Genomic DNA, 16149 nt, shown 5'->3' with positions numbered 1-16149 from the left:
CAGTTGGATGGTTGTGTTGAGCCCTTGCTGAATGTACCGTGTCGGGTTGTGTGAGAGCAGTCTGGGCCTCCTGTGGACACAGTCCTGTGGACACAAACATGTTCATCAGACAAAGTTGTCATATCTTTCAAAAATACTTACCAGTAAAAAGATATTGAGTACAATAACTTTTAATGGCTCCATAAAACACGTGTGTAAAAAAATGCTGTCCTGCTCCTCCTCTCTACCTAGCTTTCCCTCACAATCCCCTTAATTTCCTTTAGTCCCTTAGTTGGCTGCTCATGCATTTTACATATTGATCATAGAAACTAACCTATACATATTGGCACAGATTTAAACTTATCAACATTAAATAGACACTTGTTAACTATAAATGTCACAATTCCAGAGGTAACAATGCACAGTCAGTCTATTTTCGGGCAATCTATCAGCTTATTTTACCAGCATTTTACCTCGTAGATCCAAGAACAATAGACTTGCATTTTGTTTGAACTTTATCAAACAAATCGGCTGTACGCTACAATGGATAGCCTACTGTCTATAAATTACATCGACAACGTGACATATAGCTAAGTTAATTCCGAAACACAATCCAGTTAATGCATTTATAGAAAGTCGTTGCATTCATGCATTGTTTCATTCATACATTTACAACCTTTGATTTGCATAAGAAGTAAAGTGTTGATTTGATATAAATAGTCAAATCATATAAAAATGCATTTAAATCTCGTTCGCAATAACGTTTGCAATGATTGTCAGAGGAACATCAAAACAGGTGCTAATTATTCTACAAAGGCCTGTCCTACTTTTACAACCTTTGATTTTCATAGGTTAGATTTTGATTTGGTAGAAATAATTCAATCATATAAAAATGTATTTCTAATCAAATCAAATCCATTTTTTTTATATAGCCCTTCATACATCAGCTGATATCTCAAAGTGCTGTACAGAAACCCAGCCTAAAACCCCAAACAGCAAACAATGCAGGTGTAGAAGCACGGTGGCTAGGAAAAACTCCCTAGAAAGGCCAAAACCTAGGAAGAAACCTAGAGAGGAACCAGGCTATGTGGGGTGGCCAGTCCTCATCTGGCTGTGCCGGGTGGAGATTAATAACAGAACATGGCCAAGATGTTCAAATGTTCATAAATGACCAGCGTGGTCGAATAATAATAAGGCAGAACAGTTGAAACTGGAGCAGCAGCACGGCCAGGCGGACTGGGGACAGCAAGGAGTCATCATGTCAGGTAGTCCTGGGGCATGGTCCAAGGGCTCAGGTCCTCCGAGAGAGAGAAAGAAAGAGAGAAGGAGAGAATTAGAGAACGCACACTTAGATTCACACAGGACACCGAATAGGACAGGAGAAGTACTCCAGATATGACAAACTGACCCTAGCCCCCCGACACTTAAACTACTGCAGCATAAATACTGGAGGCTGATTCAGGAGGGGTCAGGGGACACTCTGGCCCCATCCGAGGACACCCCCGGACAGGGCCAAACAGGAAGGATATAACCCCACCCACTTTGCCAAAGCGCAGCCCCCACACCACTAGAGGGTTATCTTCAACCACCAACTTACCATCCTGAGACAAGGCTGAGTATAGCCCACAAAGATCTCCGCCACGGCACAACCCAAGGGGGGGTGCCAACCCAGACAGGATGACCACATCAGTGAATCAACCCACTCAGGTGACGCACCCCTTCCAGGGACGGCATGAGAGAGCCCCAGTAAGCCAGTGACTCAGCCCCTGTAATAGGGTTAGAGGTAGAGAATCCCAGTGGAAAGAGGGGAACCGGCCAGGCAGAGACAGCAAGGGCGGTTCGTTGCTCCAGAGCCTTTCCGTTCACCTTCCCACTCCTGGGCCAGACTACACTCAATCATATGACCCACTGAAGAGATGAGTCTTCAGTAAAGACTTAAAGGTTGAGACCGAGTTTGCGTCTCTGACATGGGTAGGCAGACCGTTCCATAAAAATGGAGCTCTATAGGAGAAAGCCCTGCCTTCAGCTGTTTGCTTAGAAATTCTAGGGACAATTAGGAGGCCTGCGTCTTGTGACCGTAGCGAGCGTGTAGGTATGTACGGCAGGACCAAATCAGAGAGATAGGGAGGAGCAAGCCCATGTAATGCTTTGTAGGTTAGCAGTAAAACCTTGAAATCAGCCCTTGCTTTGACAGGAAGCCAGTGTAGGGAGGCTAGCACTGGAGTAATATAATACATTTTTGGGGGTTCTATTCAGGATTCTAGCAGCCGTATTTAGCACTAACTGAAGTGTATTTAGTGCTTTATCCGGGTAGCCGGAATGTAGAGCATTGCAGTAGTCGAACCTAAAAGTGACAAAAGCATGGATTAATTTTTCTGCATCATTTTTGGACAGAAAGTTTCTGATTTTTGCAATGTTACGTAGATGGAAAAAAGCTGTCCTTGAAATGGTCTTGATATGTTCTTCAAAAGAGAGATCAGGGTCCAGAGTAACGCTGAGGTCCTTCACAGTTTTATTTGAGACGACTGTACAACCATTAAGATTAATTGTCAGATTCAACAGAAGATCTCTTTGTTTCTTGGGACCTAGAACAAGCATCTCTGTTTGGCCGAATTTAAAAGTAGAACGTTTGCAGCCATCCACTTCCTTATGTCTGAAACACATGCTTCTATCAAGGGCAATTTTGGGGCTTCACCATGTTTCATTGAAATGTACAGATGTGTGTCATCCGCATAACAGTGAAAGTTAACATTATGTTTTCGAATAACATCCCCAAGAGGTAAAATATATAGTGAAAACAATAGTGGTCCTAAAACGGAACCTTGAGGAACACCGAAATTTACGGTTGATTTGACAGAGGACAAACCATTTACAGAGACAAACTGATATCTTTCCGACAGATAAGATCTAAACCAGGCCAGAACTTGTAGACCAATTTGGGTTTCCAATCTCTCCAAAAGAATGTGGTGATCGATGGTATCAAAAGCAGCACTAAGGTCTAGGAGCACGAGGACAGATGCAGAGCCTTGGTCCGATGCCATTAAAATGTCATTTACCACCTTCACAAGTGCAGTCTCAGTGCTATGATGGGGTCTAAAACCAGACTGAAGCATTTCGTATACATTGTCTGTCTTCAGGAAGGCAGTGAGTTGCTGCGCAACAGCCTTTTCTAAAATTTTTGAGAGGAATGGAAGATTCGATATCGGCCAAAGGTTTATTATATTTTCTGGGTCAAGGTTTGGCTTTTTCAAGAAAGGCTTTATTACTGCCACTTTTAGTGTTTGGTACACATCCGGTGGATAGAGAGCTGTTTATTATGTTCAACATAGGAGGGCCAAGCACATGAAGCAGCTCTTTCAGTAGTTTAGTTGGAATAGGGTCCAGTATGCAGCTTGAAGGTTTAGAGGCCATTATTATTTTCATCATTGTGTCAAGAGATATAATACTAAAACACTTGAGCGTCTCTCTTGATCCTAGGTCCTGGCAGAGTTGTGCAGACTCAGGACAACTGAGCTTTGAAGGAATACGCAGATTTAAAGAGGAGTCCGTAATTTGCTTTCTAATAATCATAATCTTTTCCTCAAAGAAGTTCATGAATTTATCACTGCTAAAGTGAAAGCCATCCTCTCTTGGGGAATGCTGCTTTTTAGTTAGCTTTGCGACAGTATCAAAAAGGAATTTCGGATTGTTCTTATTTTCCTCAATTAAGTTAGAAAAATAGGATGATCGAGCAGCAGTAAGGGCTCTTCGGTACTGCACGGTACTGTCTTTCCAAGATAGTCGGAAGACTTCCAGTTTGGTGTGGCGCCATTTCCGTTCCAATTTTCTGGAAGCTTGCTTCAGAGCTCGGGTATTTTCTGTGTACCAGGGAGCTAGTTTCTTATGAGAAATGTTTTTAGTTTTTAGGGGTGCAACTGCATCTAGGGTATTGCGCAAGGTTAAATTGAGTTCCTCAGTTAGGTGATTAACTGATTTTTGTCCTCTGGCGTCCATGGGTAGACAGAGGGAATCTGGAAGGACATAAAGGAATCTTTGTGTCGTCTGTGAATTTATAGCACGACTTGTGATGTTCCTTGGTTGGGATCTGAGCAGATTATTTGTTGCAATTGCAAACGTAATAAAATGGTGGTCCGATAGTCCAGGATTATTAGGAAAAACATTAAGATCCACAACATTTATTCCATGGGACAAAACTAGGTCCAGAAAAGCCTTTTGGAGTGGGTCTGTGGACTTTTCCATTAAAGTCACCAAAGATTAGAATATTATCTGCTATGACTACAAGGTCCGATAGGAATTCAGGGAACTCCATGAGGAACGCTGTATATTGCCCAGGAGGCCTGTAAACAGTAGCTATAAAAAGTGATTGAGTAGGCTGCATAGATTTCATGGCTAGAAAAATTGAAATTTGCTATCGTAAATGTTAGCAACACCTCCGCCTTTGCGGGATGCACGGGGGATATGGTCACTAGTGTAGCCAGGAGGTGAGGCCTCATTTAACACAGTAAATTCATCAGGCTTAAGCCATGTTTCAGTCAGGCCAATCACATCAAGATTATGATTAGTGATTAGTTCATTGACTATAATTGCCTTTGAAGTAAGGGCTCTAACATTAAGTAGCCCTATTTTGAGATGTGAGGTATCATGATCTCTTTCAATAATGACAGGAATGGAGGTGGTCTTTATCCTAGTGGGATTGCTAAGGCGAACACCGCCATGTTTAGTTTTGCCCAACGTAGGTCGAGGCAAAGACACGGTCTCAATGGTGATAGCTGAGCTGACTACACTGACGGTGCTAGAGGCAGACTCCACTATGCTGGCAGGCTGGCTAACAGCCTGCTGCCTGGCCTGCACCCTATTTTATTGTGGAGCTAGAGGAGTTAGAGCCCTGTCTATGTTGGTAGATAAGATGAGAGCACCCCTCCAGCTAGGATGGAGTCCGTCACTCCTCAGCAGGTCAGGCTTGGTCCTGTTTGTGGGTCAGTCCCAGAAAGAGGGCCAATTATCTACAAATTCTATCTTTTGGGAGGCGCAGAAAACTGTTTTCAACCAGAGATTGAGTTGTGAGACTCTGCTGTAGAGCTCATCACTCCCCCTAACTGGGAGGGGGCCAGAGACAATCACTCGATGCCGACACATCTTTCTAGCTGATTTACACGCAGAAGCTATGTTGCGCTTGGTGATCTCTCACCACTCTCATCTCTCTTTCATCCTAACATCGTTGGTGCCGACGTGGATAACAATATCTCTATACTCTCTACACTCACCAGTTTTAGCTTTAGCCAGCACAATCTTCAGATTAGCCTTAACGTTGGTAGCCCTGCCCCCTGGTAAACAGTGTATGATCGCTGGATGATTCGTTTTAAGTCTAATACTGCGGGTAATGGAGTCGCCAATGACTAGAGTTTTCAATTTGTCAGAGCTAATGGTGGGAAGCTTCGGCGTCTCAGACCCCGTAACGGGAGGAGTAGAGACCAGAGAAGACTCGGCCTCTGACTCCGACTCGCTGCTTAACCTCTTAGTCCTACCCACACCGTATTCGGTCGCGTAATCATAGCCTCAAGCTCATTACCATAACGCAACGTTAGCGATTTCTAAAAATCGCAAATGAAATGAAATAAATATGCCTGTTCTCAAGCTTATCCTTTTCTTAACAATCCTGTCGTCTCAGATTTTCAAAATATGCTTTAGAACCAGAGAAAATCAATAATTTGTGTAAGAGTGGTGATAGCTAGCTTAGCATTTAGCGTTAGAATTTAGCACGCAACATATTCACAAAAACCAGCAAAGGGATCAAATAAAATAATTTACCTTTGAAGAACTTCAGATGTTTCAATGAGGAGACTCTCAGTTACATAGCAGATGTCCAGTTTTTCCTGAAAGATGCTTGTGTAGGACACAACGTTCCGTTTGTTACTATGCATTTGGCTACCGAAACTAACCGAAAATTCAGTCACCTACACGTCAAACTTTTTTCCGAATTAACTCCATAATATCGACTGAAACATGGAAAACGTTGTTTGAATCCATCCTCAAGGTGTTTTGTCATATATCTCTTCATTGAAATGCCATTCCTGGAAGCCTGCATTGTTCTCAGATTCGGATGGAAAAATACTGGTACCTGACTTTTGCGCACCAATTTCCACACAGACACCGTGCGGGACCCCTGGTAAATGTAGTCTCTTATGGTCAATCTTCCAATGATATGCCTACAAATACGTCACAATGCTGCAGACACCTTGGGGAAACGATAGGAAGTGTCCGTTCATTCCTGTCGCATTCACAGCCATATAAGGCGATCATGGAAAACGTGCCATCAGAAATCCTGTTGATTTCCTGGTCGCTCAAACATCTTGGTTTTGCCTGTAGGTTTTGTTCTAAGGCACTCACAGTGAAGATCTTTGCAGTTCTGGAAACGTCAGAGTGTCTTCTTTCCAAAACTATCAATTCCAAGCATAGTCGAGCATCTTTTCGTGACAAAATATTGCGCTAAAAACGGGCACGTCTTTTTATCCAAAAATGAAATACTGCCCCTAGAGTCTTAACAGGTTAATGGGGAAAACCGGTTGAAAGTTTCTGTCGGCTGAATGAGCGACACCGGTTGAGCATTCCTATAGCATTTTTCTTTCAGAAACCGTGAGAAAGTTGTCCGGCTGCGGGGACTGTGCCAGGCGATTTATACTACTATCTGTACTTACTGGTGGCACAGACGCTGTTTCATCCTTTCCTACACTGAAATTACCCTTGCCTAATGATTGCGTCTGAAGCTGGGCTTGTATTGTAGCACAGCTATCCTCGCCATAAGGCGATCGTTCTCCTGTATATTTATGAGTACAGCGACTGCAATTAGAAGGCATCATGTTAATGTTACTACTTAGCTTCGGCTGTTGGAGGTCCTGACGAACCGTGTCCAGATAAAGCGTTGTTAACCTCAGGCTATTTTTATCACTCTCATGACTATTGCCTCCCCATCTCTCTCTTTTTTTCTCTCCAGTTGGTACGTGATAATGCAGACCTGCGTTGTGAGCTTCCTAAGCTAGAGAAGCGTCTTCGGTCTACAGCTGAGAGAGTGCGGGCGTTGGAAGGTGCACTGAAAGAGGCTAAGGAGGGGGCCATGAAGGACCGTAGACGCTATCAACAGGAAGTGGAGAGTATCAAAGACGTTATGAGGGCCAAGAACCCCCTCCGTAGGCAACATGCTGCCCAGATAGGTAATGATACACGCACACACACGCACAGGCATAAGCATAAATGCATGAACACCAATCAGGTAGGTAACACACAGGTCTCTCACACACCCAAACACACGCAGCTCAGATAGCTAACACACACACAATGATAGTAATGATGTTAAAAAAATAAATACTAACACTAACTGGAGCAAACTAATACATTTATGCTTCTACTTCCAGATTATACATACTAAACTCAGCAAAAAAAGAAAAGGCCCTTTTTCAGGACGCTGTCTTTCAAAGATAATTCTTAAAAATCCAAATAACTTCACAGATCTTCATTGAAAAGGATTTAAACATAAACAATTGGAACGGTCGTTAAGACAGTAACAGCTTACAGACGGTAGGCAATTAAGGAAGCAGTTATGAAAATTTTGGACACTAAAGAGGCCTTTCTACTGACTCTTTCTAAACACCAAAAGAAAGATGCCCAGGGTCCCTGCTCATCGGCATGAACGTGCCTTAGGCATGCTGCAAGGACGCATGAGGACTGCAGATGTGGCCAGGGTAATAAATTGCAATATGCGTACTTCGACAGCGCTACAGGGAGACAGGACGGATAGCTGATCGTCCTCACAGTGGCAGACCACGTGTAACAACACCTGCACAGGATCGGTACATCCGAACATCACCTGCGGGACAGGTACAGAATGACAACAACAACTGCCCAAGTTATATCAGGAATGCACAATCCCTCCATCAGTGCTCAGACTGTCCGCATTCGGCTGAGAGAGGCTGGACTGAGGGCTTGTAGGCCTGTTGTAAGGCAGGTCCTCACCAGACATCACCGGCGACAATGTTGCCTATGGGCACACACACACGGTCGCTGGACCAGACAGGACTGGCAAGAAGTGCTCTTCACTGACGAGTCGCGGTTTTGTCTCACCGGGGGTGATAGTCGGATACGCGTTTATCGTGGAAGGAATGAGCATATCACCGAGCCCTGTACTCTGGAGCGGGATCGATTTGGAGTTGGAAGGTCCGTCATGGTCTGGGGCGGTGTGTCACAGCATCATCGGACTGAGCTTGTTGTCATTGTAGGCAATCTCAACGCTGTGCATTACAGGGAAGACATCCTCCTCCCTCATGTGGAGTTCCTGCAGACTCATCGTGACATTACCCTCAGGCATGACAATGCCACCAGCCATACTGCTTGTTCTGTACGTGATTTCCAGCAAGACAGGAATGTCAGTGTTTTCCCATGGCCAGCGAAGAGCCCGGATCTCAATCCCATTGAGCATGTTTGGGACATGTTGGATCAGAGGGTGTGGGCTTGGACCATTCCCACCAGAAATGTCTGGGAACTTTCAGGTGCCTTGGTAACATCTCTCAGCAAGAACTGGCAAATCTGGTGAGGTCCATGAGGAGGAGATGCTCTACAGTACTTAATGCAGCTGGTGGCCACACCAGATACTGATTGTTACTTTTGATTTTGACCCCCCCTTTTGTTCAGGGACACATTATTCAATTTCCGTTCGTCACATGTCTGTGGAACTTGTTCAGTTTATTTCTCAGTTGTTGAATCTTGTTATGTTCATACAAATATTTACACATGTTACATTTGCTGAAAATTAACTCAGAGGACGCTTCTTTTTGCTGATTTTATATAAAATTCTATTGGTTTCAATAATTTAGTATAATCATTTAAATTGAAAAATTCAAAGTTTTTAATCTGCCGTCGTGTTGCATATCTATTTATTAACCATGTGCCATGATGATGATGATGATGATAACTACGATGATGACAATGATGATTTTGATACCAACATTGCTTTGTTTTCTCTTCCCAGCCAAGCCCGTCCGTCCGGGCCAGTTCCCACTCTGCTCCCCCACCAACCCATGGGTTCGCATTACTGAACAGCAACACTCCATCCATTTTAGTAACGCCATGTTCCAGATCCCCAGCCAGACAGCTAGCCATCACACCAGCCACCCTGCCGCTCCCCCAGCTACAGCATCTAACTCCAACCCCACCCAGACCAACAATCACCACTCCAATGAGACCAGCCTCCATCAGACCAAGACGTGAGTACAAACATAGGAATGGAGCTCGCTGTGTATGAGCTTCATACAAAAGTGCAAACATGACACTGAAGTGTAATTTTACATTATTTATTGATTGAAATACTGTACATTCATGACTAGGTGACTGATGGGTCTCTGTCTGTCCTGTAGGCTGCCAGCTGAGCCAACCAAAACCACCGCAGTGGACAACGGCACAGTAAAGGACACTACAGTGCAGAAGACTACAGTGGATAACCCAACAGTGGACAATGCTGCCACAGTAGATCATTCTCCAGTGAAGCACCCTACAGTGGATAACACTACAGTGAATAGTGCCGCAATGGATAACTCCCCAGTGAAGCACCCTACAGAGAAGGACACTACAGAAAAAGGCTCTACATTGAAGGACCCTATAGTCAACTCTACAGAAATGGTGGATGTTGACAGTGTCAACGGTAAGGTTAACAGCATTCAATGTTCCCCACTTCAACTCACTCCTCACTTGGTCTGCTCCATAGAAATACAGTAGATATAATTAGTGTAATTCTATTTCTATGGTCTGCACTCCTCGCTGTTCACTGGCCTGACTGCATCCTCACCCTGACACCTGCTTCATCTATCCACAGGGAACACTACAGATATCAATGACAACAGGTAAGACTGCCCACCACTGTCACAGACCTGGCTGCCGTTATGTATTGTATCCCCCTGCAGGCTTGTACTACACCACACTACTATGCTTGCTTGATAACAGGGTCGTTCCACAAAATTAGTGCCTTGTGTGTCCCTTTGATATTTTAAGTAAAGATTGTGCACAAATGTTGAAAAGCCTGTTATATTACATGAAGTGCATTTGAATAAAGACCACATAGACAAATCCATAAATCAAGCCTTGCTAAAATACAAACGTCAGCATTTTGAAATGTCCCTCTGTGCTCCCAGTTGGCACAGCGATCTAAGGCACTGCATCTCAGTGCAAGAGTTGTCACAACAGTCACTGGTTTGAATCCAGGCTCTATCACATCTGGCTGTGATTGGGAGTCCTGTAGGGCGGCACACAATTGGCCCAGCATCATCCGGGTTTGGCTGGGGTAGGCCGTCAATTGTGAATAGGAATTTGTTGCCGACTTGCCTAGTTAAATAAAAAAATAAAACATCCTCTTACTTTTCATGTCCAAATCATGCAAAAGTATCAAAAATCTATTGTGAAGCTCAACATAGTCACTTACAGATGATTTGACCATGATGCGCAAAAAATGCTCATATCTGTCCCATAACTTGAATGGGATTTCTGCAGTGAACGCTAAAATGTTAGCATGTGGAAACAGTGCCAGGGAAACTAAACCAAAGCATGGATTTCTGTCATACCTCGTCCATAGACTGTTTACAGGGTACGAAAACCTATATGTAATTTTGTCATTTGTGCCTCACTGCTATGCTGTGCTGCTGCTGGTTTCCTTCTGCTGCTGTGGCCTACCTTCCTGAGTGCCTCCCGCTTGCCCTGCCTGGTGTTGTATAGCATGTCTCTGAGTGTCCACTCTGCTGTTGCTGTTTCCAGGAATGATGTGCAGCACTGCGACAACCACAACCAGGAGAACCCAGCCAAACTGCACCACGTCATCCAGCCAGAACAGAATGCCAGCTAGTGACCCAGCTCGATAGGTAAGGAGGGGGAGGGAGAATATTAAATATTGAATGAGTATGTCAATACAGACAATCTAAGATGGCAGATTCACTGCCTTGTGTATTTCTGCCCTCTCTCTTTCTCCATCTCTCTTTCTACCCCTCTCTCTGTTTCTCTCCGGGAGAGGGAGAAAGAAAGGGAGAAGAAGATGGAGTGCACTGGACTGGACGTGCTTATGCTGATTTCCAAATGGCCAGAGAGCCCCTAATATACCCCCTATTGGGTAGATGTAAGAATTATTGTTATTAGTAAGGCTGCTTCTTGCCTTCTAATTGGCTGGGTGGAACAATGGATGCGTCCTAAATGGAAAAGTAGTGCACTATATAGGGAATATGGTGCCATTTGGGATGCACCCTAGGAGTCAATTTCAGCATTAGACTCCAGCTAGTCTAGTGAAATTCAACTGCACAGTTCTTCCCACTCACAATAAAGACTATATTATCAGACGTAATCTAAGCCTGCAGTGCTTATTTGACTCACTGCCTTGTTTATTCTTCTCCTTCTCTCTCCCTCTCCAGGTGTCCGGTTCTGCCAAGACTTACCTCGTAAATTCGCATGCTGCGGATCAACGGCCCTCTGATCACCCCTCTATCCTCCTCCCCTCTTTCCCAGTAACACCAACTCTCTTCCTCCCTCTTTAGAACTCTCTGTAGCCCTCCACCCTCTCCCTTTCTCCACCTTTTCCCCTCTGCCTCTCCTGCTTGCTATCCGCCTGTCTCTCTTGAACCATTTGTCCAATACTTTGTAGGTGATATGAATATAACATACTGTACTATGGGGGTATGTATAGTAGGCCTACTGTATGGATTGTGTATACAAAGGAACCATGGCAGCATAGAAAACTCTGTAACTGAACCACTATGCTTAGGTCCCAAATGGCACCCTATTCCCGTCGGGCTCTGGTCAAAGGTAGTGGACTATAAAGGGAGTAGGGTGCCATTCGAGACACAACCTAGAACTGGCAGCTTCCTCTTAGCCCTTACTATTCCTCTGACCCTGTTGGAATGAATTGAAGCTGTACTAGCCAATGAGGATTGGAGCGTGATGGTGCAGTGTTCTGTGTGGCAATAGGGCGCGCACATCCTGCTCTTCTCCGTCTAGGAGGTACAGTACATTGTGAGGGTAAATGACGAGACATGATCCTTTTAGGCTCTTTTGGCCTTTTCTGTACCTATATCAAAAATAAGAGTATATAAGCCTAATACCTCTATTCAACACAAAGAGAATAGGTTGGAAAATAGATGTAACGGCATTCATAGGAAGAAGGTGAGGACCAAGGTGCACGCAAATTATTTATTCGAAACTGAACACTAAATACAAAATAACAAAAGGAATAACCGAAACAGTTCTGACAGGTGATACACACACTCAACAGAAAACAACTACCCACAAAACACAGGTGGGAAAAGGCTACCTAAGTATGGTTCTCAATCAGAGACAACAATAGACACCTGCCTCTGATTGAGAACCACACCCGGCCAAACACACAGAAATAGAAAAAAATACAACACAAAACATAGAATTCCCACCCCAACTCACGCCCTGACCCAACCAAAATAGAGACATAAAGGTCAGGGCGTGACAATAGACAACAACCGAAACTAACAACCACCTTGCAATTGGAGATTGATCGAAGTAATACACACACGCAACGTCTTAATTTAAAAGTGAACATATATTCATACATTACCATTTTTCACTCTATTCTATTCATGTATATAGAAGTATATACAATATCGATGCACCCCATTAAGGTTGATTTTGTATTGGACAAGTATTTTACACAGCTGACTGATGTCATAGTAATAATGATACTGTTTGCTAACTGAGCAGGTTAACATAGCAGACAACTGTTTCTTTAACTTCCACAATACCATTAAGACACAGGTGACTTCTTCTCTTCCTTATGGCCGGTTGAGTAGTCAGGCCCAGAGCCATATATTTATTTATTTTGTAAATATGGCACTGGTCAGGCCGAGTGTGGTTGGAGACTTCTGAACAGTACTGTAGGTAGAGGGCAGATTAAGATTGCTGTGCTAGTGGCAGTGTTTTTTAAATGCCATAAGAAATAGAGCTTACAGCAGCATCATACTCAGAGTAAATAGCTTATGAACGTGGATGAGTTACAGTGCCTTGCGAAAGTATTCGGCCCCCTTGAACTTTGCGACCTTTTGCCACATTTCAGGCTTCAAACATAAAGATATAAAACTGTATTTTTTTGTGAAGAATCAACAACAAGTGGGACACAATCATGAAGTGGAACAACATTTATTGGATATTTCAAACTTTTTTAACAAATCAAAAACTGAAAAATTGGGCGTGCAAAATTATTCAGCCCCCTTAAGTTAATACTTTGTAGCGCCACCTTTTGCTGCGATTACAGCTGTAAGTCGCTTGGGGTATGTCTCTATCAGTTTTGCATATCGAGAGACTGACATTTTTTCCCATTCCTCCTTGCAAAACAGCTCGAGCTCAGTGAGGTTGGATGGAGAGCATTTGTGAACAGCAGTTTTCAGTTCTTTCCACAGATTCTCGATTGTATTCAGGTCTGGACTTTGACTTAGCCATTCTAACACCTGGATATGTTTATTTTTGAACCATTCCATTGTAGATTTTGCTTTATGTTTTGGATCATTGTCTTGTTGGAAGACAAATCTCCGTCCCAGTCGCAGGTCTTTTGCAGACTCCATCAGGGTTTCTTCCAGAATGGTCCTGTATTTGGCTCCATCCATCTTCCCATCAATTTTAACCATCTTCCCTGTCCCTGCTGAAGAAAAGCAGGCCCAAACCATGATGCTGCCACCACTATGTTTGTCAGTGGGGATGGTGTGTTCAGGGTGATGAGCTGTGTTGCTTTTACGCCAAACATAACGTTTTGCATTGTTGCCAAAAAGTTCAATTTTGGTTTCATCTGACCAGAACACCTTCTTCCACATGTTTGGTGTGTCTCCCAGGTGGCTTTTGGCAAACTTTAAACAAAACTTTTTATGGATATCTTTAAGAAATGGCTTTCTTCTTGCCACTCTTCCATAAAGGCCAGATTTGTGCAATATACGACTGATTGTTGTCCTATGGACAGAGTCTCCCACCTCAGCTGTAGATCTCTGCAGTTCATCCAGAGTGATCATGGGCCTCTTGGCTGCATCTCTGATCAGTCTTCTCCTTGTATGAGCTGAAAGTTTAGAGGGACGGTCAGGTCTTGGTAGATTTGCAGTGGTCTGATACTCCTTCCATTTCAATATTATCGCTTGCACAGTGCTCCTTGGGATGTTTAAAGCTTGGGAAATGTTTTTGTATCCAAATCCGGCTTGAAACTTCTTCACAACAGTATCTCGGACCTGCCTGGTGTGTTCCTTGTTCTTCATGATGCTCTCTGCGCTTTTAACGGACCTCTGAGACTATCACAGTGCAGGTGCATTTATACGGAGACTTGATTACACACAGGTAGATTGTATTTATCATCATTAGTCATTTAGGTCAACATTGGATCATTCAGAGATCCTCACTGAACTTCTGGAGAGAGTTTGCTGCACTGAAAGTAAAGGGGCTGAATAATTTTGCACGCCCAATTTTTCAGTTTTTGATTTGTTAAAAAAGTTTGAAATATCCAATAAATGTCGTTCCATTTCATGATTGTGTCCCACTTGTTGTTGATTCCTCACAAAAAAAAGAAAGTTTTATATCTTTATGTTTGAAGCCTGAAATGTGGCAAAAGGTCGCAAAGTTCAAGGGGGCCGAATACTTTCGCAAGGCACTGTAGATCATAGATCATACACAAACTTCCTCCAGCAGGTTCATTGTTGTACTTGTATGTGTGTATGTTATCCTGTCTATAGAATAACAGCAACTACAGTCAGACGCAAGCATGTCTATCTATGCTGACGCACCAACCAAGCCCTTCAAGGCTTGCTTTCTGTAATGGTTTTCTTCTGGTGAAAGAGAGGCGGACCAAAATGCAGCGTGGTGGTTAGTCATGTTTTTAATAAAGACGACTATACATGAACAGACTAAACAAAACAAGAAAAGTGAAAACCTAAACAGTCCTATCTGGTGCAAACACAGAGACAGAAACAATCACCCACAAAATCCAACACAAAACAGGCTACCTAAATATGGTTCCCGGCAGCGTAGCCTAGTGGTTAGAGCGGTGGACTAGTAACCGGAAGGTTGCGAGTTCAAACCCCCGAGCTGACAAGGTACAAATCTGTTGTTCTGCCCCTGAACAGGCAGTTAACCCACTGTTCCCAGGCCGTCATTGAAAATAAGAATATGTTCTTAACTGACTTGCCTGGTTAAATAAAGGTAAAATAATAATAATAATAAAGGTAAAATAATAATAATCTGATTGAGAACCATATCAGGCCAAACATAGAAATAGACAAACCAGACACACAACATAGAATGCCCACCCAGCTCATGTCCTGACCAACACTAAAACAAGGAAAACACATACGAACGATGGACAGAACGTGACAGAACCCCCCCCCCCCCCAAGGTGCGGACTCCGAACGCACAACCTAAACCTATAGGGGAGGGTCTGGGTGGGCATCTGTCCGAGGGGAAGCTCGGGACTGAGGGGAAGCTCGGGACTGAGGGGAAGCTCAGGAGTGAGAGGAAGCTCAGGAGTGAGAGGAAGCTCAGGAGTGAGAGGAAGCTCGGGCAGGTTGATGGATCTACCAGATCCTGGCTGGCTGGTGGTTCTGGCAGATCCTGGCTGACTGGCGGATCCTGGCTGACTGGCAGTTCTGACGGATCCTGGCTGACTGGCGGATCCTGGCCAACTGGAAGGTCTGGCGGATCCTGGCTGACTGGCGGATCCTGGCTTACTGGCGGATCCTGGCTGACTGGCGGATCCTGACCGACTGGCGGATCCTGGCCGACTGGCGGATCCTGGCTGAATGGCTGATCTAACTGATCCTGGCTGACTGGCAGATCCTGGCTGACTGGCAGATCCTGGCTGACTGGCAGATCCTGGCTGACTGGCACTTCTGGCGGATCCTGGATGACTGGTGGATCCTGGCAGACTGGCGGATCCTGGCTGAATGGCGGATCTAACTGATCCTGGCTGACTGGCAGATCCTGGCCGACTGGCGGATCCTGGCTGACTGGCAGATCCTGGCCGACTGGCAGTTCTGGCGGATCCTGGCTGACTGGCGGATCCTGGCAGAGTGGCGGGTCCTGGCTGACTGGCAGTTCTGGCGGATCATGGCTGACTGGTAGTTCTGGCAGATCCTGGCTGACTGGCAGATCCTG

The 16149-nt window shown here is 44.4% G+C and overlaps 1 protein-coding gene across 2 annotated transcripts in view; it reads left to right on the top strand.

Moving 5' to 3' along the window:
• LOC124019879 (kinesin heavy chain-like) overlaps positions 1–12277 on the top strand; it is a 14888-nt gene extending 2611 nt beyond the window's left edge. Inside the window, exons 2-7 of one of the 2 annotated variants that reach the window (XM_046335319.1) lie at positions 6971–7187; positions 8999–9233; positions 9384–9667; positions 9839–9866; positions 10771–10874; positions 11415–12277. In XM_046335319.1, coding sequence (XP_046191275.1) covers positions 6971–7187; positions 8999–9233; positions 9384–9667; positions 9839–9866; positions 10771–10858 — 852 coding nt within the window. In that variant the 3' untranslated portion in view covers positions 10859–10874; positions 11415–12277. The remainder of the gene's footprint in view (positions 1–6970; positions 7188–8998; positions 9234–9383; positions 9668–9838; positions 9867–10770; positions 10875–11414) is intronic. The other variant, XM_046335320.1, reaches the window with a different exon arrangement.
• Positions 12278–16149: the final 3872 nt, after the last annotated feature.

This window comes from Oncorhynchus gorbuscha, unplaced genomic scaffold, assembly GCF_021184085.1.
Source record: "Oncorhynchus gorbuscha isolate QuinsamMale2020 ecotype Even-year unplaced genomic scaffold, OgorEven_v1.0 Un_scaffold_713, whole genome shotgun sequence".
Taxonomy (NCBI): Eukaryota; Metazoa; Chordata; class Actinopteri; order Salmoniformes; family Salmonidae; genus Oncorhynchus; species Oncorhynchus gorbuscha.
Note: the sequence above shows the minus strand (reverse complement) of the source record. Positions and strands in the feature narration are given on the sequence as shown.